The 23,054-nt window shown below is 34.2% G+C and overlaps 2 protein-coding genes across 6 annotated transcripts in view; one reads left to right on the top strand and one right to left on the bottom strand.

Annotated features, from left to right (window-relative positions):
* grk5 (G protein-coupled receptor kinase 5) overlaps positions 1–4,514 on the top strand; it is a 12,896-nt gene extending 8,382 nt beyond the window's left edge. The window contains exons 13-16 of one of the 2 annotated variants that reach the window (XM_059538569.1): positions 42–182; positions 1,186–1,323; positions 1,795–1,977; positions 4,318–4,514. In XM_059538569.1, coding sequence (XP_059394552.1) covers positions 42–182; positions 1,186–1,323; positions 1,795–1,977; positions 4,318–4,332 — 477 coding nt within the window. In that variant the 3' untranslated portion in view covers positions 4,333–4,514. Of the gene's footprint in view, positions 1–41; positions 183–1,185; positions 1,324–1,794; positions 1,978–4,312 lie in introns of both variants that reach the window. The other variant, XM_059538568.1, reaches the window with a different exon arrangement.
* Positions 4,246–23,054, bottom strand: ash2l (ash2 like, histone lysine methyltransferase complex subunit). 4 transcript variants are annotated; one of them, XM_059538565.1, is made up of 18 exons: positions 22,918–23,054; positions 22,137–22,203; positions 20,324–20,469; positions 20,160–20,248; positions 19,029–19,123; positions 18,849–18,944; positions 18,671–18,766; positions 17,695–17,770; positions 17,583–17,618; positions 17,130–17,232; positions 15,526–15,743; positions 14,657–14,824; positions 14,383–14,576; positions 10,484–10,576; positions 10,298–10,396; positions 8,530–8,589; positions 7,156–7,301; positions 4,246–4,375 (listed from the first exon to the last, which is right to left on the bottom strand). In XM_059538565.1, the coding sequence occupies exons 1-17, from the start codon at positions 23,013–23,015 to the stop codon at positions 7,194–7,196; spliced, it is 1,842 nt and encodes a 613-aa protein (XP_059394548.1). In that variant the 5' UTR covers positions 23,016–23,054; the 3' UTR covers positions 4,246–4,375; positions 7,156–7,193. The 4 variants fall into 4 exon arrangements, with proteins under 4 accessions (XP_059394548.1, XP_059394547.1, XP_059394549.1 ...); XM_059538564.1 differs by lacking the exon at positions 4,246–4,375 and having other exon boundaries at positions 6,942–7,301; XM_059538566.1 differs by lacking the exon at positions 4,246–4,375 and having other exon boundaries at positions 6,942–7,301; positions 17,583–17,600.

Here is a 23,054-nt window from a genome sequence, read left to right as displayed (position 1 = left end):
AAAAGAATACTATAAATATTTCAGATTGTTTTATGATTTAGCTCCTGGCTAAAAACCCAAAGGAGCGATTGGGCTGCAAATCCGAACGAGGATCAGAGGCCATCAAAGGTCACGAGTTCTTTAAGGACATCAATTTTACGAGACTTGAGGCAGGAATGATGCCGCCACCCTTTGTTCCAGATGTGAGTGACCTTTCTGATAATTTTTAATGTTAACACAGCTTTGCTGCTTCATATCTTTTCGGAACTGATACATTTTAGTATTCAGGATTCTTCGATGATTATAAAATAAAAAAAAAGAACGGCATTTAACTGAAATAGAAATCTTTTGTAACATTATAAATGTCTTTACTACGATAGTGTTTTAGAGCATCGTTGAAAAAAATAAAATTACGAGATTAAAGCCATAATATTACAAGAATAAAGTTGAAATAGTACAAGAATAAAGTTGAAATAATACGAGAATAAAGTTGAAATATTACGAGAATAAAGTCGAAATGTTTCGAGAATAAAGTCGAAATATTACAAGAATAAAGTCAAATTAATATGAGAATAAAGTTGAAATGTTACGAGAATAAAGTCGAAATGTTTCGAGAATAAAGTCGAAATATTACAAGAATAAAGTCAAATTAATATGAGAATAAAGTTGAAATGTTACGAGAATAAAGTCGAAATATTACAAGAATAAAGTCGAAATAATACAAGAATAAAGTTGAAATGTTTCGAGAATAAAGTTGAAATATTACGAGAATAAAGTCTAAATATTTTGAGAATAGTGCAAATATTACGAGAATAAAGTCGAAATATTACAAGAATAAAGTCAAAATATTACGAGAATAAAGTCGAAATGTTTCGAGAATAAAGTCGAAATATTACAAGAATAAAGTCGAAATAATACGAGAATAAAGTTGAAATATTTCGAGAATAAAGTCGTAATACTACGAGAATAAAGTCTAAATATTACAAGATGAAAGTTGAAATATTACGAGATTAAAGTCGAAATACTTCGAGAATAAAGTAAAAATATTACGAGAATAAAGTCTAAATGTTTCGAGAATAAAGTCATAATAGGCCTACTATGAAAATAAAGTCGAAATATTATGAGATTAAAGTTGAAATATTACGAGAATAAAGTCAACAAAGTCAATAAAGTCAAACAATCGTGTGATGTTATTCTCTCCACCAGCCGAGAGCCGTTTACTGCGCAGACGTCCTGGACATCGATCAGTTCTCTACCGTCAAAGGAGTGAGCCTTGATGAGGTCGATGAACATTTCTATAGCAAGTTTAACACGGGAAGCGTGACAGTGCCCTGGCAGAATGAGGTAAGGAAAAAACATCAGAGTAAGAAGGACAATTTATGCTCAACTTTTTATGTGTGTCCCTGGAGCACAAAAGCAGTCTTAAATCTCTGGGGTATATTTGTAGCAATAGCCATCTATATGTTGTATGGATCAAAATTTAATGCCAAAAATCATTAGTAAATTAAGTAAATCTCATGTTCCATGAAGATATTTAGTAAATTTCCTACTGTAAATATATCAAAACTTAATTTTTGATTAGTAATATGAATTGCTGAGAACTTTAAAGATGATTTTCTCAATACTTAGATTTTTTAGCACCCTCAGATTCCAGATTTTCAAATCTCTCTGTCAAATATTGTCCTCCTAACAAACCATATATCAATTGAAAGCTTATTTATTCAACTTTCAGATGATGTATAAATCCCAGTTTTAAAAGATTTACTCTCACAACTGGTTTTTGGTGACAAATATGCATTTATACAATTAATTTAGATGATAGAGACCGAGTGCTTCAAAGACCTGAATGTGTTCGGGCCACGAGGAACAAGAACACCAGATCTGGACCGCAGCATTTTGATCCCAAAGAACAGCTCAGAGACTCACCTCATCCATCGGAGTCCTAATGAATCCGGCGGACACAGACACCGGCTGCTGAACCGAATCTTCAAGAGACGTGTAAGAACACACACAAACTAGCTATGTTTACATGCACACAAATAGCGGGCTAGTAATTTGATTGAAAGGACTTCATCTGAATACCTCAATCGGTCCGACTGAGCTTTATCCAAACAAAATTTTGATCAGATTGAAAGAAAAAAAGTTATGGAAGCCAAAACAGGTTCATAAAAATTAGTTGGCCATTTTTCAACTAATTCACTTTTTTTTCTTCTCATAATTCCAAGAATTTAAAGATACAAACTCGCAACTGCGAGAAAAAGTCAGAATTGTTAGATATAAACTCAATTGTGTGGAAAAAAGATTCATCATTCACCATTATCTGCTCTGCTGTTTTTGACCAGTTGTCTCTTTCCTTTATGAGAGACATCTTAGCTAAAAAGAAACCATCTACCTGCTTAATAGATATCATTCCTTCTCGATTTTGTAAGAATGTTTTTGAAACCCTTGGACCGAAAATTCAGGAAATCATAAATAGTAATCTTGCCTCAGGAGTTGTACCTCTAAAAATTTTAAACATGCAATAGTGGAACCATTGATTAAGAAATCAAATTTGGAGACCTTGATTCTTGATCATTTTAGACCTATCTTAAAACTTCCGTTCCTTTCCAAAATATAAGAGAAGGTTGTTTTTACTCAATTATGATACTTTTTAAGTCAACATGGTTTGCAGCATGTGTTTTAGTCTGGTTTTAAATCACTCCACAGCACAGAAACAGCCCTAGTGAAAGTTTTTAATGACCTGTTACTAGCTACTGACTCAGTGATTATGCTGTCCTCATGCTCCTGGATCTTAAGGCTGCTTTCGACACTGTAGACCATAACACCCAGATTTCTCGGCTGGAGCATTACATTGGAGTTTGGGGAACTGCGCTGGAGTGGTTTAGATCTTATCTGTCAGACAGAAGTTTATCAGTTCACCTTGGGAGATTTTGTGTCATTCTCTGCATCTCTCTCTCGTGTGGTGTCCCTCAGGGTTCTATTCTAGAACCTTATTTTATTTTCATTATATTTACATATGTTAGGGTTCATTTTTAGGAAATAAGGCATCTCATTTTTTAAATGGAAAGATGCAAACTCTATAGCACCACTGTTGGTCTGTCTTGAGGAGGTTAGGGCCTGGATGGCTTCAAATTTTTCAATGTTCAATGAAGAAAAAACAGAAGTCGTCGTATTTAGACCTAGCAACAACTGTGACACACCCTTGATGTAGATTTGAGTGTTATAAAATCATATGTAAAGCCAAATGTTAAAAAACTGGGTGTTATAATGCATAGTGATTTTAAATTGGATAAACAAATTAATTCAGTAATTAAATCTAGGGGTTTTTTTTCCAGTTGAGGCAGTTATCAAGATTAAAGTCTTTATTGTCTTTTAATGATTTTGAAAGGTTCATACATTCTTTTATCTCGACTTATCTTGACCTTGACCTTTCTGATTTAATACAACCGCATGATCCATCAATCTTGGTTGTACCTTGAACAAAAGCAGGGGTGACTGGGCTTTTGCTGTCGCAGCTCCAAAGCTTTGGAATAACTTGCCCCTTAAATGATACTTGCTGTTTTTAAATCCAGTCTTAAAACTTATTTTTATTATCTGGCATTCAACTCAGTGTAAGAGCTGTTTTATGTGTTTTGTTAGAGTCAATATCTGTTATTTTAGCTTTGTGCTTGTACAGCACTTTGGTGAACAATTGTTGTTTTAAAAAAGTGCTCTATAAATAAACTTTGATTTGATTGCAAGAAAAAAGTCAGAAATGTGAGCTAAAAAGTCACAATTACTTTTCTTATTAATTCTGAGATATAAATCTGAGTTTATATCTTACAATTCTGACTTTGCAAAAGCCACAGTTAACAAAAAATATGTGTGACTGCTTTGATTAATAGAAAATTCTGTTATTTAGGCTACAACTTACACTTGTATTTAAATAATTCCCACCTGTCGCAAAATTCCAGAAACATTTGTCATATGATATTTATAGCTCCACAAATAGCTCTTAAAAAGGAATGTCATGCCAAATATGTTGAAGATTCGCAGTTTTTTATGTGAGTTTTTTTTGTTTTTTTTTCACTGAAAAGCATTTCATCCATTCACTTCAACTCTCTCTGGGGAGTTACACATATTTGAGGTTGTAGGCTTGATTAAAAGGTTAGTTCCTCCAAAAAAATAAAATAAATATATATATATATATATAGAGAGAGAGAGAGAGAGAGAGAGAGAGAGAGAGCAAGGGATGTTATTTTCAGTTAATAACATTGAATATTAATGTCATTGACAAATATAATTCACAATAATAAAAGTAAAAAACGTCTCCTTTGTATTTCCATTGTTGTAGCACAGGGGGCAGTCAGCTGATCCCATATATCGCTCCTTATCCAGCCAGGGTTCTGAATGACTTCTGCAGAAGAGGACAAAACAAAACACCGTCCTTTCATCTTCATAATTCCTGATTCATGTAAAAGACAGATGGCTTCCTCACTGGAGAGGTTGTTTAAAGTGCCAGTGCTTATTGAAAAGACTTGTATTTACTGTATTACAAACCCCTACAGTCTGCAGGGTTTGAGTAGGGGAGAGCGGGGTAAGTTGTCACACTGTACATAACTCCAAAACTTGAGGCTCTATCTCAAAAATCAAATAGCCACTTTGTGTGACGACTTCTTCTATAGTCAATTTCCTGTTCAAATGTGGTCAAGATCGCTCTAATCTGAGTTTAGCACAATTTTCTTATTTTTTGGCTTAAAGAGTAAAAATTTTCCACTCTAAATTGTATGCAATACAACTTTGTTAGGTATGAATGTTAAAAATTATTATTTTGCACAAAATAGAGGAGACAATAACATTTCTTTTGATACTTTTGAGCTAAATTGAGCTAACCTTGAGATTTAGCCAACTTTAGCACACAAGTCAGTTTGGGGCAAGTTGTCTCAATGACTTTGGGGCAAGTCGTCACATATGACAACTTGCCCCAGTACAAAAAAACACACAGAACCCTAACCCAGCAATGCTATTGCTGACAGCGGACTACCAACTCGAGCAATTCTTAGAAATAGAAAAGCAACTAGAAATTGAAAAGAATAAGGCTGAATCTAGCTAAAAGCGGTTTCAAAATTGTTGTATGCGAGTCAAAATCTGGACCAACTAAAAACAAGGCAGTTAAAAGAAGAAAAATAATAGAAGAGTCATCATCAGATGATGAAGAGTGCTTCTGCCTCGACTTTGTGGAGCCATTTTCAAACATTTGTCCAAAAGAGTCCTGGGTAAAATGTGTAAAAATCAACAAATGGGCCCATGATGCTTGCACTTCGGTCCAAGCAATTTAGGTGTGCCAGAATTATGACTCTGAAGATGAGTCTGATTAGTCAGATACAGGGAATCTGTTTTGTTCAGAGGTTAAACATGTTAAGTTAAGCTTGTAAGCTTAAGTTAAACATGTTGAGTTATCTGCAGTATTTCATTCAGTTATCATGGATCTATGTGCAAGCCAGAGAACGTTTGAGTTCAAAGTAAAGTTCAAAGTAAAGTGGTCTTGCCCATTAAAACGTGTTTTGATTGAAATGTGTATTGTTTGGATTGTAATAATAGTTTTTTCAAAATTCTATAGGCATGATTTTTTTACATTTCCAGTTCTGGTTGAATTTTAAAGTTAAAATCAATAATCAGAATTAAAAAGTTGTGTTCTTATTTTTAGATAGTCTAGTGTGACAACTTACCTGCTGATGGGGCAAGTTGTCACAAGTGCACATTCTCTATTCAACAGTCTACAACTCCGTAATGATATAAAATATGAAAATGTAATGAAAACAACATATGTGCCCAAGACTTCATTCTTTCATTTGGTATGACATTTATATCATTTTGATCTACGGTGCTCATTAAATGTTAGACAGTTTGAAAAGTGTGACAACTTACCCCGCTCTCCCCTACTTTTCTCAAGTTTTCATGACCAAAAAAAAAAACCGCTATTCGATGTTTTATACTCTCAGTTTGTAAATAAAAGACAAAATCAGTTTGCAAATGTCTTTTTTTTTCATGCTTTTATACTACAAAAAAACTGATTTGTTTTATATGGTAAATTTTTAAATAAAAGACTAAATCAGTGTGCAAATGTCTTTTTTCATTCTTTTATATTACAATAAAATTATTTGTTTTATAAGCTCAATTTTTAAATTAATTCTAAATCAGTGTGCAAATGTCTTTTTTCATGCTTTCATATTGCATAAAAAACTGATTTATATTTTTTATGCTAAATTTTTAAATTAAAGACAAAATCAGTTTGCATGTCTTTTTTATGCTTTTTATATTACAAACAAAAAACTGATTTATTGTTTTATATGCTCAATTTTTTTCATGCTTTCATATTGCAAAAAACAAAACAGATTTATATTTTATATGCTCAGTTTGTAGATAAAACACAAAATCAGTTTGCAAATGTCTTTTTCATGCTTTAATATTACAAATTTTTTTTTATATGGATCAGTATGTAAATGATACTGCAGAAGAGGAATAAAAACGTTGTTCTTATTATCCTCATAATTCCTGACTCATGTAAAAGACACGATTGCTTCCTCAATGGAGATTGTTAAAAGTGCAAATTATATATATATATATATATAATGCTTTCATATTTAAAACAACAATGACAACAAACAGATTTATTATGTTTTATTTGCTTGATTTGTAAATAAAAGATAAAATCAGTGAGCAAATGTTTTCTGGTCATTGCATTAATAAATACTGAATTGTAACAGTGTAGAAATATCATAAAACATATGATGCAAGACAACAAAAAATGCCATTTAGATTACTTTATTAAAACAAGATTGTGTATAAAACATGGTTTCTAAAAAAATGACTGATCTGAATAACAACAAATCAATTAACAAATAAACAGCTGATAAAAACCATGAATGGAAACCCATGGCATCTGAGAACACTGTTAAACACACAGCACATCACACACAGGTTCACGTACAGTCGGATTCATCTATAAACATCACAATCTGGTGCAGTGTGAGGTTTCAAAAAATAAAAACCGAAATATGAGAAATACAAGCTGACTTATGAAAAAGTCATTTTGAATGCTGCATAGAAAACAATGGGAGAATATGACTGTAACCTAATGATTTAATAATACATAACAGAGAATGCTGTGTGCTATTGAGAATGGTACATGGAAACCTGTTTTCAGCCTTCTGGGTGGTGGATTTGGCATGGATTTAACCCTCCCACGGGGGACTCCGTCGCCCATCTACTTCTGTCTCCACGTGGTACAGCAAATCAGCCAGTGTGTGTTCAGTCACAGCAGCCCAACCCATGTCACTCATCTGATGAGATACAACAAACACTCGATGATGCAATCATGAATAACAGCTCAAAACATCACAGACTGTTGTACTTCAACTCTACATAAAGCAGAAACTCATATCAGGCAATATAGCTCAAATATAATCATATGTTAAGATTAAATGCAAAATATTGATATAAAATGGCTTATGAAGGGTGATGCTTTTCAAATTCAACATTTATTGTTGGCAAGCAAATTTGAATTCTAAAGCAGAAAGAAACAGAGTAAAACAGTTGTAAATATCAATGCATGCTTTCCTACAGTGCTTTTCACTAAAATGATCATTTTTTAAATATATATTTTTAATTATATCATTTTGATTTAAATGCATATATATACGGTACACATTTATTACAGTTAATAAAAACTAAAACCATAAAAAAAATTGACAAAATAATTGAAAAATAAATAATAATAAAAATGACAAGTATAAAATATATATATATTTTAGGCAGTTCCCAAAGCAACCTTTCACATTTTTTTTTAGTTTCACTTTATTTACTAAAAAAATTATAATACTAGTAATAAAAAAAATGTTTAGACTAAAACAATACCTAATAAAAATTACAAATAAAATGCATAATTTTTTATTTATTTAATTAATTTAAAAAACTAAAAACATTTTTCAACAATTTTGTTTCAGCTAGTTGTCGGAACATTTAGTTTACCGTGAATCTACTCAAATGAAAAGCTAAACAAAATTGAATAAAACTATATAGACATTAAAACAAACAAAAAACGAATAAATAAATACAAATAAAATGAAAATGACAAAAACAACAAAATGACTCAATTAAAATTAAAACAGAAAATACAAATGTAAAAGCTTTTTATAGTCAATAATATATAAACAACATTACATATATCATGACACAGGTATGCACAGCGATTTATTCTTTTACAAAAAGATTTAAGCAAAACAAAAACAAGGCCCTTCCCAGCCAGTTCCCATGAATCTCCTGTATGCACTAATACTACGTCACACACAGCATTAATGTCTTCTCTGGAATCAAGGGCTGAGCCAAAGCCCTTAATAATAATGGGGAGTACAATGACTTAAGTCTCTGTATCAGTCAGTGTGGCACTGCAATGATTTAATGAGCACAAAACATCAGCTATAACAGAAATATCTCCAACATGAATATATCAAAAACTATGGTAACAGGAAAAGTATTCAAGTTTAAAAAAACTTTGGATTTGACACTCACCGGCTGATACTTGATGTCTTTCGGTGGGTATTTGAAGTGAGGTCCAAAATTAACAGACACCTGGAAAGAGGAAACAGCATCCACTCATTTCAGTTCATATGTGTGACAATCTTTCAACATCATCTCAACTCTTTCATAACTGCACCATCTAGTGTACGGACAGAGTATACAGACAAACTCTTTGATAAACACCTCTGAGCGCTCAAACTTATTCAGCTTAGCACAAAGAAGAAAAAATGTGTACCTATACTCGTGTTCAAAAGTTTGAGATTAGTACAATTTTTTAAATATTTGAATTTTAAAATTGAGCAAGGATCCATTCAGTTGCTAAAAAGTGACAGTGAAGACATGTTACAAAACATGCTGTTCTTTTTAAAGTGTAACTAAACCCCTGCTCCGAGCCTGACTCCACCCACTGACAATATTTGAAAAATGCTGAAAAGTGGGCAGATCACAGCGGAGATAGAGGGGACGAACCTAGGGCGGGGCTGAGCGAGTGCGGCGTGATCCTGAGACCCGCAGTGACGGGTTGATTGACAGCTGCTGTCAGAGACGCTAAAATGGAGAGTGACTGTAATGACGCAAGTAGCTTTGCAACAGAGCGATCATTTGAAGTAGAGGACTTTTCTCCCCCACTTTTACCTGAAGTGGAGGGTGTCGAGGTGTCTGTTCATATCAATTCGAGCCGCTGGCTCAAACTGCGGTCTTACCTCCCTCACCGCGTCGCTTTTCAGCGCGAGCTGTGTGGAGAAGCCCATTTCCACCTCCATTACATTGGAGAAGCAATCCCGTGTAAAACGCAGTTTGCACACTCGAGGTCTAGGTGGGAACTCACGGTCTTCCAGGCCAAGTGCATGCAACCACTGGCGCTTAATTTTAAAGTCTGCTGGTAAACTATGCAGTCCAGCTGTGCTGTAGCAACCAGCAACACTACACACACCATCCTGACCACTGAACTAATTACAGATAAATCTACGCTAACTTGAAGATCTAAATAACTATATAATTGCTATGCTAAATAGATGCTATAATAGTTTATTCTGGTCATTACCAATACTCGCAATTCCAACTCCTGACTCACTACAGTGATTTTGATGGAACAAGATGGTTTTATACTGACAAGGGCGTGGTAGCTCGTACCAAGGGGCGTGGTGAGCTGGAAACCGCTTACGTCACTTGCCACCGCAACATCCAATAGGAAAAATCAACTGCAGTAGCCACCGTTCAACCTGAAGAGGGCAGCACTCACACGTTTTTACACCATATATTGTAGAATTAAAACACTTTATACTCAAATGTCAAAAAAGTTACTCGAATCAATGAACAGCACTAATAAAGCCCCATTCTTATAGATCAGTAATTAAAAAAAGTTGGTTTAGGGTTTAGTTACTCTTTAACTTTCTGTTCATTAAATAATCCTGAGAAATGAAATGTGTCAGTTTACACAAAAATAAACGGTTTTCAACATTGATAATAATCAGAAATGTTTCTCAGCATATCAGAAAGATTTCTGGAGATCATGTGACACTGAAGAGTGGAGGAATGATGCTGAAAATACAGCTTTGAGCACAGGAATAAATTACATGTTACATTAAATGACACTTTTCATTAAAAACATCCCCCAAACTTGCGAATGGTAGTATGTGCATGAGTGGTTGTGCGTGATTAAACAGCATATTAGATCCTAGTACCTAAACAGACTACATCTGCTTGCCTAGATTTACTCCCATAAAATAGAAAACACATCTTTCAGACGGTTTTCACGTACCGTGCAGCTCTTATAGAGGGATATGGCGGGGTAATACATGCCCTCGAACAGATCCTCGTAGGCCACACCTTGATTCACCCCGTTCTTAAAAAATATAATCTGAACAAAATAAAAATTCACGCATCAGTGATGACATCACAATCAAATAACCATGTGAACATGAATATAATGCAGTGAAACACTCACTCGACTGGAACTGGTGGGTTTTAAACTCTTCTCGGCCTTATCCACGTAATCTTTCTCTTCAAAGTACAAGTAGCTTTTGAATTTGATCAGCGCCTTGGAGAAAAATTAACATTATCATAAACGGCTCAACAGATCACAAATCTCACGGTTTTTGGATCAGCAAGAAAAGAAAAAAATATTTCAATGTAACTTTGCTTCCCATTTATAACTTAAAGCCAAGCACTTCTTGGATAACACAGCAGAAAAACTACTAGCCTAACTATGAAAGTTCAAACATTATTAAAGAGACAAGAATAAATAAAAACAAATTACAAGCATAGCCAAATAAAACGGAACAAAGTTACTGTTATTCTGGTACAACATTTTTATAATTGGGGTAAAATAACACTGCAAAGTGGTCACTCTATAAATTATAGATCATTGAGGCCATCCTTAAAAATATTTTGGTTTGCAGTAACAGTAATAAAAAAAAAAAAAAAAAAGGGTCGGTAGGTCCGTCTATATTTTTTTTTTCAAGTTTCAATGTGAAAAAAAACAGTAAATTTTTGTGATGGTGATGACGTCGGTATGAATTTAAACAAATTAGCATATCGTGACGTCACTGACTGGGTCTTCAACCCGTGCCTTCGGGCGCATCATTGCAAACCTCATTTTGATGCAGGTTATATAGACCACAAACAAATTTAAATCTTTGTCAAAAACATGTTTATTGCATGAATTTCAGGTGAGAAAAAAAATGAGGTACTGTTTTACTTGCAACCACCGCTACGTATCAATGCAACCTACAAATGAGAGAAGGTTTACTTTGCTTTCTTGGGTTGTCACTTTTGTGAAAAAAATCCTGTTTGATTTGAGTGACGAGTGTTCATTGAATCGATTGTAAAATTGATTTTGCATGTCTAAAGTTTTATACGGCAAATAACACCAAATATAGGTAAATCCACGGACAACAGGCAGGAGGAATGTAAATATTCAATATATTGGTAAAGACCAATATTTCTGATGATTTATTGGCGTGAAGTTACGTGCAAAATGACAAACAAGAGTGCAACATTTTCGAAAAACAATAAGCAGAGTGGACTGCCATAATGCAAAACATTTACTGCAGGCTTCAACATGGCTGTGTTTACGATTAAATTTCAAAAAAAAAAAAAAAAAAAAAAAAAAAAAAAAAAAAAAAAATCGCATAGGCGATTTTCTTAGGCTATCAGAAAAAAATTTTTTTTCTAATATTTGTCGATTTTAAAATAAAAATCCACACTCGAATGCGCATATGAATTTTAGGTGTGCATTAAGGAAGCTGCCTTATGAGCCCTGGTACGTGTTCGATTCCATCTGGCCGTGCGCACAGCTGTGTCTACACAACTTTCAAAGGCGGACGAGCTCGACACGCACTATCTGCTTTCTCATCTTTCACCTCGTGTACGCGCACCAGATGCGATGACAATATATGTGTCATTGCATTATAAGGTTATGTTAGCCTATCCAGTTGAAGCCACTTAAAAAATAAAAAAATCAATGTGGAGAAGATCTTGTTTACATCAAAACTGAAACCAAGCCGTTCACACAGAACGCATATTTCGCGCATCTCATGTTTTTAAATGAAAAAAATGTATCCTGTGTGACTGGTTTTCCGCCCTTTTTATTTATTTAACAATGCATGCATACATGATGCTGTTTTGTTTATAGTTCTTTAAGCAACTTAATTAATAATAATTGGTTCATAAACATTATTTTAAATATTGTTTTTTTCACAGTCATGTATTCTAATGCTTTGAATAAACATGCAGTAATATTTTGCTCGATGCGCTATCTTGAGCCTAAGAAGAGAAGCAAAAAGCTTTTCTTCACCCTAACTGAAATTATGCATTTAAAATTTGAGTACAATTCGAATTTTGATCATATTTAAGTAAAAAATTTGAATTTAGTTTTTTCAGCTATTTTGACAGCCCTAGGCGATTCAAGCCCGAAACTGTATGAGACTGAATACCGGCTGAATTCACATTTCTGTTGTAAAAAGAGAAACATTGTGCAGAAGTATTATTTGCTGTTATGCGTGTTTGTCCGAAGCTGCAGTTGCTGTGTGACGCCTGTTCAAAAAAAAAAAAAAAAAAAAACCTGGACGCGCTCCGAGAAAAGGTCGTTAAAATCATTTTCTTATTTTCGTTTTCGAAACTTGTGTTGGCTGATTCGTGCTTGATTCATGCAATAGATTTTCGAACATAAAGTGACAGTCGACACGGTCACGGTTTTAGACTAGAGAGGAGAAGGGATGGGAAAAGATCTGGGCACAGTTTTTCCAGAACTTTGTGCCAAGTTAAAGCGGTGTCGAGCTGTTTTAATGATTTTTTTTAGATGTATTATGGTGCCTGAACCCGTATGACTTTGAACAGTGACCGCGAACATTCAGTTTACTGCAGCCGCAGCCATCATTACCAAGCGTGAGCCGTTGACTCTGACAGTGAGTGAGAGTATGAGACGAAGCGAACGCACAGGCCACAGTGTGACATCCGTGTAAACACCGATGACGTCAAGGGTTTTTTTTTTTAATTAAAGAAGATAGCCTTCATTTGTATGTAGGCCAAGGCAATTTATATATTTACAATACTTAAATATAATTAATAGTATTTTTATTGCGTTTGGTATTAGTTGTTTGAAGAGTAAAAAAATAATTGGTCGGTCTTAACGCAAATTTAAAAAATTCGGCAAGTCGGTCGGACTAAAAGCAAAAAAAATAAATAAATTGAGTCGGTGATAAATTGACAGGGTCGGTCGGGTTACGGCAAACAAGAATATTTTTAAGGATGGCCTGACAAAGTGTTTTGTTGTTTGATAAGCATTTGCTGACCGCAGCAGTTATTTATAGGCTGCTGTCACTTTAAGAGCTGAAGCACAGATCCAATATAATGATACAGATCCAATTTCTTTCTCAGCTGTTTTCATTCACCTTTTATTCTTTTACCAGAATGATTGTCGAGATTGGTGTGTTATCAAAATGTGTTGTGTATGTGTCTGTTCAGAGGATTCAGTTCAGTGTTCACACTCAGTGAAACGTGCATAGAAAACAGTGCACGAGAAACAAATAGAGATCCCTTTTGTTGGAATGGTTTAAAATTGCTTGCGTGTGTAAACACGTACAATTTATAATCTTTCACTCTATTATGTTTAAAGTTTGCAATTAATCCGCGGATCACATGTATGCCGAACCGTGAGGCTCTGTCCGTTCAACTACTAATTACCATGTAAATTATTGATGAACAAAATGCATATTTTACAAAAAAAAAAACAAATGTAAGCTTTCATTGAGCAGAAAAAAGAAACTTTAAAATAAATATTATTTAGCAGTTTGATTAATAAATGTATTTATTAACCAACACAGAGCTGTATATATACATTTATCCTCTGCACTGAATGGGTGCCGTCATTATGAGACTCATAACAGCAGATAAAAAACATGAAAAAAATCCATTCCATCACTCCAATCCATCAGTTAACATCTGGAGAAGCCAAAAGCTGTGTGTTTGTAGGAAACAAATCCATCATTAAGTTATTTACCGGCCATAATACATAATAACACTTCCTGCCGTGAAAAAGTCCATCCCAAATTGTCGCCTCGAATCAAAATCCACTCAAAAGACATTAACTGATGGACTGGAGTGGTGTGGATAATTGTGATGCTTTTATCAGCTGTTTGGACTCTCATTCTGACGGCACCCATTCACTGAAGAGCATCCATTGATGAGACACTGATGCAATGCTACATTTCTCCAAATCTGATGAAGAAACTAACTAATCTTGGATGGCGTGAGTAAATTTTCATATGTGGATAAGCTATTCCTTTAAGTAAATCGCATTTTCATCTGGGGGTCAAATAAAAAAAAGATTTAATGTGCTCATACTTTGTCCTTGTATGTGTCAGGCAGAGCCTTGGCGGTTTCGGTGTCGTCTGGAAGCTCAATGTAGAAGCCCAAGACGTCGCCCTGTCCGTATCCGTCAGAGTAATGCTTTCCCATGGACTGATGGAAGCGTGTTCCTTTCTTACTGCGCCACGAGTAGCTGAACTTATCGTAACCCAGAGGAGCTTGAAGGTTTCCTGAGATGAGAGACATGTGACGGATGCTGTAAATACACGAACGCTTCTGTAAGTGTTAGCAGTGCTGTTACAGGACAGACCTAAAGGCTGCGACCATCCCAGTCGAGCCGCGGTGTCCGGTGGCATCTCATCCACAATGACCTCAAAATACCACGCGCCCTTTCTGACCCCATGAGACGCTCGGACCATCGAGTAGCCCTTCTCTCCGGTCACCGTCAAGCGGTCATCTGAAATCTTTAGCTGCGGAGCTGAAATCGATATAAGAATGCAGTAAGCAATTGAGCAGGAGGTTTATCTACAGAGGTGGCCAAAATGATAAGAACACTAGCTAAATAATGGTTTTAAGTCGTTTATTTATATCTTTTGTTGTAGTGTGTCAGTAGGAAATATCAGATTGCATTCCCAAACTTTCCTTTTTCCATTAATTGCAACAATACAGTTAGATATTTGTTTGAGATCTGATCATCATCAGTCTGTCTGAAAATAAGATGAAGAAACCGAACAAACTGAGACAGACTCGATCCTGAAGAACTGTGGAAACATCTCCAAGACGCAAAGCTACAGTCCTGTTAAAAGTTCAGGCACTTGTGTAAAAATGCTGTAAAATGAGGATGCTTTCAAAAAAAAGATTTTCTTTATCATTTAACTTCTGTTAAAGGTAACATAGTATGTTGCCACATTTTACATTATGTAATATAAAGTCCCCAGAATGTGTCTGTAAAGTTTCAGCACAGAGATGCCTATTTTGAGTGGAAGCAGAAACATGCAGTTTTCGTGCCTGTCTCTTTAAATGTAAATGAGCTGCTGTTCCCCGCCCCTTTTCTAGAATAGATCTGCGTCATTACCTGTTAAATAAATCTGCTTTGGTTCTGATTATCATCTTTGTCGTGTATTGTTCTTATCATTCTGGCCGCCTCTGTAGGTCAGATGTTATGGATGACACGTGTACCTCGGTCATGCAGCGCCAGCAGCACTCTCTCGTACAGACACGCGCGGTACAGGTCTCCAGGGATGGGCTTCCCGGCCCAGCAGTCCAGCTCCAGTTTTTCCGGGTCGGGAGCGTGGGGATCCGGCTCGGCTAGGATGTAGCGGTACCCGTCTTTATTGAAGGGGTGCTCGAGAGGATAACCATGAGGTGGCAGGCGCTGCGCTGAGAACAGCGGGTCACTAAACCAGAGCTAAGCACAATCAGATCTACACAGCAGGAGTATATTTTCATTTAATGCCACGTCAGAATCTTAGGATATTTTATCAGATCTATAAAACACAATCAGGAATAACTTACCTACGTGTATTTTGTTCTAAATTACTTATTTTTGGGAATTGGGTGAAAAAGCACTGTTCATTATTAGATGATGTTAATTTAAGTTGATTAAATAATATTAACAGATACATATTTTGATTATAATGATGTATTCGTAAATGTTGAAATTAACTAACGGTTTTAAATATTTCTCATTTTTTGTTCAAATATTTAAGACATTACATTTTTAATTATACTAATTTAATGTGTTTTTAAATTCTAAAAGGTCCTAATTTCTATGTTAGCATGTAAAAAAATAAAAAATAAATAAAGAATAAAACACAATCAGATCTCATAATACAAGTAAAACAAATTGAACTAAATTTATTTTGTTCTAAATTACTTCTTTTGGGGATTTAATGGAAGAAGTCTTGGCTTAATTTTGGTAACACTTTACAATAAGTATCCAATATTGAATGCTTTAACTAACAATGAGAAATACATTTGTTACAGTATTTATTATTCTTGGTTAACATTAGGCAATAAAAATACAACTGTTCGTTATTAGCGCATGTTAGATCAGGTCTATTAAATAATATTAACAGATACATCTTTTGATTTTAATAATGTATTAGTAAATGTATTTTTTTTTACATTACCTAACATTAATAAATGTAAAAAAAAAAAAAGAAAAAAAAAATGTAAATAAATCTTGCTAGTTCATGTTAACTAAAGTTAACAAATAGAACCTTAATATTAAGTCTTAACAGAATTTATCAAATTATCATTTTTAATCAAATTATATATTCTACAAAATTTTATAATTTTTTTGAAAAAAAAAAAAACTTCTACAAGGACATCTTTATATTTAAAAAAAAATCTTATATTTTTAAAATATTTAAAAAGCTTTGTTTACATTTTTAAAAACAAAATGTAAAAATAAAAAAAGTTTTTTTGTTTGTTTGTTACCTGTTGAAGTAAAGGTTTCAGTTCATCTATTTTTGATATGTGCGTGAGGAGGATGATTAAATCATTATCTTTTTTTCTGTTTTATGACTTACATTCAAGAATAACAGATCAAAACAGAAAAAAAAATGTAGGACAGATTGAATTTCTATATGTGGGCATCACACTCAAAAAAGATTCAAGATTCAAGTTTGCGGTGGATGACACTGTGATTAAACATTACAGTTTTCAAAAAAAAAACTAAACATGCACAAATGAATAATTCGCAACCAGATCAATAAAATGCATTTACAAAATAGAGTGGATTTTCATTTGATCATGAGTTGAAGATGCACTTGTGGTACCTGCGTGTTCTCTTGGCCGTTCCAGCCGCGGCTGCGTCCTGCTGCTGCTGTTGTTTGCGTTTGGCTCCTCTGCCTTTACCCGTAGCAGCTGGAGGAAGCCCACCTGTGACAGAAACAGAGCTTCAAACCTCGGCCGGATTCATCCAACATCAACCTAAAGCCCAAACGCTTGCAGCAGAGCAGCCCAGGGATCGAGTTCAATCTAAAGGCCACAGCGTTTGACAAACACCATTAAGCGTCAAAGCAATACTCCTCAGTCCACTCAAACATGCCAAAAGCCATGACGGTTAGATTTCAGTGTCTGAGAGGGTAAAGAGGGGGCGCAAGCACACAGAAACATGAATTAGTGCTGCAGATCGAGCAGATGAGCCCAAGCAAGTCAATGCAAAGCAAAGGAGAAGTTACAGGAGCACCAAACATCAGTCTTCCACACGTGAAACGCTCCATATTCACCTGAAAAAGTCGATCCACCTGGAATACAACGCACAGCTTTAAAGACACTCCCTAAGCAATGGGATCAAATATACAGCTTTAATCATTTCTGGAGTTTAGAGTGGAGTTTTACCATTTAACCCTCCAGAGCCCGTGATAGCCGTCATCTGCTTCTGGTTGTCATACGACGGTCCAATATTGGCCAGATCCTGTGGAAAAACCAAACACAGAACGTGCTAGAACAAAAGACTTAAGATAAATACAATGAAAAACTGGGCATGTTCAAAATTGCAAAATACAACTTAATAAATGATTTTACGCAGTTGTAATTAAAGCAGATTACTGGAGTACATTTTACAAGAAAATATTTTTATTTCAAGATTTCAGGTTTAATTGAATGGGTAACTTGCCATTTTTTGTGATTACTTTAGATTTTTTTTTTTCATACATTTTCTGCATTTGTAAAATATACAAATGACGTATGAGTTTTTGCAGTATGCAACTAGAGCACAAGTATCCCACAATGCACCCCCTTGATTCATTATTTGACATGGCCTTCTGAGACTAAAATGCTAATTAAGTGTTCATTGCATTAAACCTGCAACATACCAATGGCATTCTACTGTTAATTGCTGCCTACTGCACTTCACATTAGGGCTGCTCTGATGCCGATCGTTAATGCGCATCTCGTCAGTAAAGCCGGTTCTCTAATCAGCGGTAAATTCCCTCAGGTGCGTGATTTCACATAGAGCAGCTGTTACTACACAGAGCCATTGTTAACTGAGAAGATGCGCAAATAAACGCTGAAAATGAAGTGGAGATGCGCATTAACGATCGCCGATCGTGATCGGAGCAGCCCTACTTCATATGTGACCCTGGAGCACAAAACTTAAGTATCAATTTTCAGATTTCTAAATCATCTGAAAGTTGAATAAATAATCTTTCCATTGACGTTAGGTTTGTTAGGATCTGAAAATATTTAGATACAACTATTTGAAAATCTGGAATCTGAGGGTGCAAAAGACCATGTCAGATTTTCACGACATTAAGAACTTGTGTGTGATTCTGAAGCATTGTGATCACATGATCTGGTCTCTATAAAGTCGCACCTGATCGAGCAAGCCGAACTTGGGATAGTCCTCTTCAGGGTCTTTACTGCCGGGGTCTGGATGTTCTTTCACCAAGAAAACATCACGCTCTTTACTCTGAGTCCAAACAACAAGAGTCAGCCTTTCTAAAGCTCCATAAACCCCGATACAGAGAACCAAGTGACTTCAAATGACTCACCATAGTCTTGACGATATTAGTAGGCCATGTGAGTTTGCCGGGCCTCTGCCGGGTCGTCATGCACTCCCAGTATTTGTCAATGAAAGGTATGATGTCCTTCACAAGAGAACACATAACACGACTGAAAGCACACATGAAACACATGGCACTGCATTCACTTAACTACAGCGGAAAGCGTACCTTATCTTTAGAGAACATAGTTTTGGGATGCTCCTCTTGAGTTCTGGACTTCCAGGTCAGATTTGCCAAAGCAGTGAGACACATTTCCTTCAGATCTGTGGATAAAACCATTAAACAATAATGACGCTGTGCTGAATGCAATACAGATACTGGAGCTACACAATCTCAATAAAACGAAATTGTTTAGTGCAAACATAAATTTTTTCAAGTAATTTTTTTTTTTTACATTTAGTAATCTTTTACATTTTATTAATAATAACAATTATAATATTTATTATTATTATTGTAATCAATAATAATAATAAAAGTGTGATAAAGAAATGAAGACATAAATATTGGTATTCTAACAGTTGTAAACAATTTTAATTTTTATTTTTAATTTCAATATATTTTTTGCTTTTATTTAGCACTTTTTATCATAAATAAGCAATTATCACAGTTATAATAAAGTTTGATGGTTTAACATTTAAAAAATTAAGAAATTAAGACATATTAGTATCGTAACGAGTTAAATAATTACATAATAATTGAAAATAATTGCAAAATAAATTTCCTTTTTTTATTTAGTAATTCTCACAATCAATTGAGATACATAATTACAACATTAATAATAATCATATTATTATCATGGTTATTGTAAAAAATAAAAGGTTAATGTTTGAAAATGAAAGAAATTAAGATGGATTTAAATTCAAGTGTTTTAATTTTACATTTGTAACAAACTAAAATTACTCTCATTATGATTATTATTATGATTTAATTTCTAATAATAAAATACAATTTGTTTTGTAATTTCCATTAATATTTACAATAATATTTAAGAAAAACAACTAGCAGTAATTGTATTAATTACAACAATAATAATATTAATACTAAATAGAGGGATCGGGGGAAATAATAATAATAATAATAATATCAAAGCAATATTTATTTAAATTACAAAATTTGGGGCAAAATTACACAGCCTTACAAACAAGCACAACAAACTTGAAATTTTCTTTTTAAAACAATTTTTATATTAAAAAACTGGATTTGTTTCTCCAGATTGTGCAGCCCTAGTACACACTGCATAACAGCTACGTAACAATTCAAACAGCAGCATCCAAAAGCAAGTCAAACTGATCCACTCACTCGCTTGTTTCCTCAAAAAGTATGTGTTTCCGCTGTGGTGACACACATTGCAGTGAAACACATAATTGGTGACGAACGGCAGGCAATTTCTGCAGGGAAGAAACGGTCAGAGTAAGAACATGCATGTGAGACACCCGTCCATCTGCGTCAGGACACAAACGCACGCCGTGTCGATGCTGAACGTGTCCGCCGTGAACCACTTCATGCACAGAGCACACTGCAGCTCCACTTCTCCGAGCTGACGGCCGTTCTCATCGTCTCCAGATCCTGTCTGTGCGTCCGCCGCCTCCGAACTGTCCCCCGCCGTGTCCTGAGCACACACACAGACACTATACTGAATCTCAACACAAAACTCAGCACATTCTCAAGCCAGCTGACTTCTGTAATGTGACATCTTTCCAAGTGATCCAGGGACATAGAAACAAAATATTAGGACTTTTCCCAACCTCAGGGTTAGGAGTCAAACTCTCTAACCACTAGGCCACGACTTCCCTTATGTATGTATGAGGGTTAGATTATTTAGTGTACAGGTCGTTTCAAGAGTGATAAACAAAATGATAGAAAAATAAATATTTTCATGCATTTCAAATGTTTAAAAATGTGGAAACCACTCATTTCATCACACCATCTCCTGACTGCACTATTATTTGTAAAACAGGGGCTTTATGGAGTGCGTGTATACATGGTTAGAAGTATAACAGTTTATATTCGATTCATTTAAAGAAATGAACAAGTGTCTCGTTAAGTGGCCAACCAGCTTATTCCTGCTTGAAAAGCTAAATGTTATTGATAGCGTAAAAGGCATCAGCTTTGAAGCACATGCTGATTGATGGACTAGCATTACTCACAATTAATCACTAACTTCCAGCAACAATACATTCAATGAAGGTAAAACAGTAAAAAAAGATAATAATAGTTCATTTAAATGGAACCAGAACTGGAAACGTAAAATTCCTGACAATACCCAACCCTACTTATGAATAACTTATGAATGTGATTTGTTGAATTTTGACATTTCCAATATTTAAATTAAGGTAACATTGAGTAGTTGAGTATTGTGCATTTTTCCGTAACACAATATTTTAATAGTTGTTTAATGATTTTAATGGAACCGCAATAGGAAAATTTCTAACGATTCCCAACCCTAATTACGACATTCAAAATTATGGAAAAAAAATAACTAAAAAAATCCCTAAATCGGTGCTCTTTGGATGCAGGATTTTTTTGTATCATCAAAACACTCATAAATCCAAGGCACTTGAGTGGTGTTAAAAATATCAAAGCCTTTAATCAAATGGCTTTAAAATGTAAAAACAACACATTTGTGCAACGACACATTGCGGCTAACTTGATTCATGAGTATTTAAAAACATATTAGGACTTTTTATTCACAAAATGTTATACTTATGTAAAGAGAATGGATTATGATAAAGGATTACGCTGAAGCATTATTTTAACTAAAAATAATTATTAACTAAAAATAAACTAAATAAAACTATGTAATTAACTGAAATAGCGATTAAATAAATAATATAAATATTAGATTAGATACGAAAAAAAAAAAATTACAAATGTTGCTTTGACAAGTAATCAAAATAATGAAGTTTAATAAATTAAAATAGAAATAAAACTTAAAGCTAAACACAAACATATAAAAACTAAAATGAATTACATATAACAAAGAAGTAAATGAAAAGTAAAACGGCTAATTCAAAATATTAATTTACTACGTAAATAAAAATAAAAGCTAATTTTAATTATACAAATAATTTAAATATACCTGTATAATACATAATTATAGTAAAAACATAAAAATCATAATTTTTTTATAGAACAATATAATCATTATATAAACATTTAAAGAAGATAAATCCACTTATAAATCATTCACAATAAGAGCATAATATTTGTTAATAATGTAAATCATGTGGTTTGATTTTATGCTGAATATGATTCATCATGTGAGAAATGTCATACCATAGTCTCTTTTCCACTCGACGACTCTGTCTCCATGTTTGTGGTCAGATCTCCAAATGATGCATCTCTGAAAAAACACACGTGACAATATGAGATATTAAACCTACAAGACATGATCAGTAACTTAAATGTGTGTGTGTGCTGTGTATATTTATTTTGTGTATATAAATACACACACATGCATGTATATTTCAGAAAAATATTTTTATAAATTAAATACATTTATTTGTATTTAAATTGTATGAATAAATATAGATGTATAAATACATGCAAGTAATTTAAAAAAATATACTGTCTGCATTTACGTATGGATAATAAATATACACAACACACACGTATATATTTTGCAAACAAAAACTTTTACTTTGTATGCGATTAATCATTTGACAGAGCTGCTAATAATAATAATAATAATATTATATATACACACACACACACACACACACACACACACACACACACACAAAGAGAACATAATGAACGATATTTTTTATTATTTATATATTTATTGTAGCAAGGACCTTAAAGGTAAATAAGGTCAAATCAGGATAGAATACATTAAACAATCTCAGTATGTAAACATCAAATTAATAGAACCGAACCTCACAGAAACAAACCGATCCAGCAGCACACAAACACGATATTAACTTAAACAGAGGGAGATCGAGCAAACCCCAGCGCGCTATTAATATCACAGCTGTACGACGTAAATCTGATCACGTCTCTAATCACTCAATATGAATGTTTTTCTTTATTAAAGCATGTTTTTATTGATTCTCACCCTTCTGCTGTGTCTCTCTCAGGCACAGATCCCGCTTCTGCCGCCATCTTTGAAATAACGACAATCATTGAAATCTCGCGATAACACGACAGCGCCATCGCGGCCAGACTGTCCGTGATTCACGCGGTGATCAGACA

This window comes from Carassius carassius, chromosome 45 (assembly GCF_963082965.1).
Source record: "Carassius carassius chromosome 45, fCarCar2.1, whole genome shotgun sequence".
Classification (NCBI taxonomy): domain Eukaryota; kingdom Metazoa; phylum Chordata; class Actinopteri; order Cypriniformes; family Cyprinidae; genus Carassius; species Carassius carassius.
This window is presented reverse-complemented; position numbering and strand designations above follow the sequence as displayed.